Source organism: Lotus japonicus, chromosome 4 (genome assembly GCF_012489685.1).
Source record: "Lotus japonicus ecotype B-129 chromosome 4, LjGifu_v1.2".
NCBI classification, from domain to species: Eukaryota; Viridiplantae; Streptophyta; class Magnoliopsida; order Fabales; family Fabaceae; genus Lotus; species Lotus japonicus.
The window spans coordinates 11,677,464-11,682,504 of NC_080044.1; the positions used below are offsets into that span (position 1 = coordinate 11,677,464).

The window sequence follows — 5,041 nt, forward strand, 5'->3', positions numbered from 1 at the left end:
AAGTTAGAACTTATAAAAACACATGTTACAATATTATTGGTACACCTCATTAAAGGATGGTTTAAACCGATTTTTATCTTGGATCATTTAGATAACCCTAGTGAAGACTTTTCAAAATAAAACATACTTGTTATTTATTCTAACGAACACGGCTGCATCACTCTGGCTCAAAGTATATAGTAGACTTCAAAGTTCAAAACGACGTCGTTGATCAACTACATCTACTATATGGCTGCATATATGCATGCCATAGTTGATAGGACAACTTCACTTCTGATCGCCGCCCATGTTCCTGTTCATTCCAGCGTCACCACCACCGCTGCCCCCACTGCGATTAGCATTTTCTTCTCCTCCTCCGATCTGGCCGCCACCACCAGCACCAGTGGTTCCAAACCCAGCAGTTGGAGCAGCAACATATCCAGGAGGAGGGACACCAGTAGTTGCATACTCAGCAGTGTACTGGTATACATATCCAGTTGTTCCAGGATCAGCCATACCGCCGCCACCGAATGCTCCGGTAGCACCACCAGGAGCCACTGCTCCATATCCAGCATTATTCCCGGTGGCCCCGTAAGCATAGGCGGCTACTGGGTCCACGGCAGTTCTGGATGCGAACTCGTCATTCTTGCGCTCACTGTCCTCACGTCGTTGTTGTTGTTGCTGTGCCATATTGTTAATGAAGTTAAAGATCAATGTTTAGAGAAGAGTGATCGAGATAGGGTACGGTGTGTGGGGAATGAACGAGTTTGGGTTTTGTATATATTTGAGAGGTTGAAGCGGTGGAGGACTACTAAACTTGCCACCTTAGTTTATAGGGTAACTGCCACGTTAATTTGGATGGAATTTACTCAAGTCTGTATTTTTAACACGTATGAATTTGGTCTTGATTTATCAGCTCCTTTGCGGTGGATTGATGGAAAGGAGAAGTATATATATATATATATATAATGAATAGATCAAACTCATTTAGTATTAGATCTCCTCAACAGTTATACAGAGTAGATCTTCCAAGATCTTCTGTATCATCAAAGCTTAAAGGATTAGATACAGCGTCTAGTCCTAGTATAGCAACACCCATATATCAAGATGAAGAATCTAGTAATTATTCTCCAACCCCTTCGCAAATCAACATGCTAAGTAGGGTAAAACCTAGTTTTGAAATAGACAAAGATTTCATTAGAAAAGATTTTATGGCTGAAAACAATAAAGATAAAAGATTATGGTACTTCAAGAATTACAATAAACAAGAAACTGAAACTCTTAGGGCCTTATATTATGAGGAAATGGAAGTTTCTGAAACAAACATCTATTTTTTTGATTGGTTCAAAAACCATTGTATTAAAAATAATCTTAATTATCCTTTTTTAAAAAATGTTAATCCAATCACAAAAATAAATACCACTTGGAAAACTCCTGATAATAACACTATTACTTCAGAATACCCTCCACAAACTGGAGTGAAAATAGTTATAAAAGATGGTCATGAGATCGAAGCATCTCCTTATAAGGCAGAAGCTAACAAAGTTCATCAACAATTAAACTTTGCAAATACTATGTTAGCAGTCATGTCAAAGCAGCTAGAAAGAATAGAAGTTCAAAAACCCTCTATTACAACCAAAGAAGCTTCTTCATCATTTACCTTAGGAAACCCTTTGCAAACTCCTATTTTCAAAATTCCTCAATACACTAAAGAAGAATTTAATTCCTTTAATCTCTCGGGAAGTGTAGAAAGATTAAAAGAAAAATTAAACAAGCTTTCAATAAATCATTTGGATAAAAATTCAAATATCAATAAAATTAGAAAGTCTGGGCCAGATAACAACACAAGAGCCTACTATCCAAGACCTTCCTATTCTGATATGAGGTTTGAAGAAAGAAAAGAATTTATTCAAAATACCTTTAGTGGAACTAGCCTTGATGAATGGAATATCGATGGCTTTAGTGAACAAAATATATTAGATATTACGCATCAAATGATTATGGCTGCCACAGCCTATAAAGTCCATAATAACACCGATAGAAATGCAGCATTAATGATTACTCATGGCTTCACTGGTCAATTACGAGGCTGGTGGGACAACATCATGACCCCTGAAGATAAATCAACTATATTAGAAAAGAAAAAAGAAAATGGAGAAGAAGATGCTGTAGCAACATTAATATATACTATTATACTTCATTTCATAGGAGATCCTAGCATATTTAGAGAGAGAGAGCTTCAAGCCAGCTCGCTAATCTCTATTGTCCTACCATGTCCGATTACAGATGGTATAAGGACACCTTCTTCTCAAAGGTAACCTTAAGAGAAGATGGCAACAGCGCCTTCTGGAAGGAGCGCTTTATTGCAGGATTACCTAGATTAATGCAATCAAAGGTATTAGATAATTTATCTCTTTTTAATCAAGGAAATCCAGTAAATTTTGGTTCGCTATCATTTGGACAATTGCATAACACTATAGTACACACGGGAATACAAGTTTGTACTGACTTCAAACTTCAAAACAAAATGCAAAGAGATATGCAAATCTCAAGAAAAGAAGTAGGTAGCTTTTGTGAACAATATGGAGTAGAACCTTTACAAGCTCCTAGTTCAAAAGCTAGAAGGATTAATAGAGCCAAAACAAAGCCTTCTCAGGGCTATAAAAAGAGAAAACCATTTCAAAAGAAACCTTATGAACAAAGTCCTACTACTCAAAAACCTATAAACAAAAAAGCTGTAAATCCTAATAAAAAGAAAAATGTCTGCTGGAAATGTGGAAAGCCAGGACATTATGCAAACAAATGCAAAACCCAACAAAAAATTAATGAATTAGATTTAGACCAAAAACTCAAAGATAGTCTAATCAGTGTTCTCATTAATAGTGAAGATCCTCACTACTCTTCAGAATATGAAGGAGATGAAGACCAGGATGTAAATCTGGTCGAATACTCATCTGATTCTCATTCCTCTTCAGAAGAAGGAAGAGAATGTGTCAAAGATAGTTCAGGATTCTGTGATTGTGCAGGATGCTTAGGACAAAATGTCAATATGCTAACCCAAGATCAAACTATGAGTTTGATCTCTATAATAGACAAAATGGAGGATTCTCCCTTAAGGGACGAGTTTCTACAACAACTAAATCTTTTGGTCAAAAAGGAAGAAACCTTAAAAAAGGAAATTAGTCCTCCAATAAATAGCATGAATGAAATCTTTAATAGATTTCGTCCTAGACCAACCATAACCTTATCAGATCTTCAAGAAGAAGTGAAAATATTAAAAGAAGAAGTTAACCAATTAAAGCAAAATGATCTTAGCTTAGAGTTCAGATTAATGGAAATAGCTGGGATAAAAATTATAGAATCTCAAGAAACCTTAGCCAGTACCTCAGGATTAAAGCAAATACATAATAAAGAAGAAGAAGAACCCAGTGAAAGATATCTTAATCTCCTCAACTTAGTTATAACCCATAAATGGCACTCTGAAATAACTTTAGTCATTGATAATGATTTTCGAATCAATATAGTAGCCCTTATTGATAGTGGCGCAGATATCAATTGTATTCAGGAAGGCTTAGTCCCCACTCAATTTTATGAGAAAACCAAAGAAGGAGTCAATAGTGCAAATGGATCCAAAATGAATATTCAATACAAACTATCAAATGCCAAGATTTGCAAAAGCCAAGTTTGTTTTAGATCTTCATTTGTCCTAGTCAAAAACATGACGGAAAAAATCATTTTAGGAACTCCATTCATTTGTCTTCTATACCCTATTGATAAAATAGATGAAAAGGGAATAGTCACAACAGTCTTAGGAAAGACTATTACTTTTCCATTTATAAAACCTCCTCAAGTAAAAGAGTTAAATTTATTAAAGGAAATCTCCACCTCCAAAATAAATATGATCTCTAGAAAAAAGAATCATATCAATTCTTTACAAAAAGAAATGAAATATTATAAAATAGAGGAACAACTCAAGAGATCTAATATCCAAAAGATTATTAAGGATTTTCAAGATCGGATAGAAAAAGATCTATGTGATTTAAATCCCATGACCGGGTTTAATGAAAAAGATATCCCTACCAAAGCCCGGCCCATTCAAATGAATGAACAATATTTAAAATATTGTAGAGAAGAGATAGGAGAATATCTCAAAAAGGGCCTGATTCGCCACTCCAAATCTCCTTGGAGTTGCACAGGGTTTTATGTCATGAATGCTTCTGAGTTAGAAAGAGGAGCCCCCAGATTAGTCATTAATTACAAACCCTTAAACAAAGTATTAAAATGGATAAGATATCCATTGCCTAATAAAACAGATCTCATTAAAAGATTACATAAAGCAACAATATTCTCAAAATTTGATATGAAGTCAGGATATTATCAAATTTCGGTCAAGGAGGAGGATCGATATAAAACCGCCTTCGTTGTCCCTTTTGGTCATTATGAATGGAATGTAATGCCACAAGGTCTGAAAAATGCACCTAGTGAATATCAAAACATCATGAATGATATATTCTATCCATACATGGACTTTACCATTGTATATCTAGATGATGTCTTAGTATTTTCAAAAGGCATAGATCAGCATGTTCAACATTTAGAAAAATTTATAGAAATCATTAAGAAGAATGGATTAGTAGTTTCAGCAAAAAAGATGAAAATCTTTGAAACAAAAACCAGATTTTTAGGATATGAAATTCATCAGGGACAAATTACCCCAATACAAAGATCTTTAGAATTCGCCAAAAATTTTCCAGATGAATTAAAAGAGAAAACTCAATTACAAAGATTTCTAGGTTGTGTTAATTATGTAGCAGATTTTATCCCCAACATAAGGATAATTTGTGCCCCTTTGTTCAAAAGACTTAGGAAAAACTCTCCGCCATGGTCTGAAGAAATGAGCCATAGTATTAGAGAAGTCAAAAGATTAGTCCAAAGTCTACCTTGTTTAGGAATACCAGATCCAGATGCTTCATTAATTATAGAAACCGATGCATCAGAATTAGGATATGGTGGGATACTTAAGCAGTTAAAACCTCAGTCTTCAACATAACAAATAGTTAGG

At 34.8% G+C, this 5,041-nt stretch overlaps 1 protein-coding gene across 1 annotated transcript; it reads right to left on the bottom strand.

The window, feature by feature from the left end:
* Positions 1-267: 267 nt before the first annotated feature.
* LOC130712293 (glycine-rich cell wall structural protein 1.8-like) lies at positions 268-669 on the bottom strand. The gene has a single exon (XM_057562132.1). The coding sequence runs from the start codon at positions 667-669 to the stop codon at positions 268-270; it is 402 nt and encodes a 133-aa protein (XP_057418115.1).
* Between the last annotated feature and the right edge of the window lie 4,372 nt (positions 670-5,041).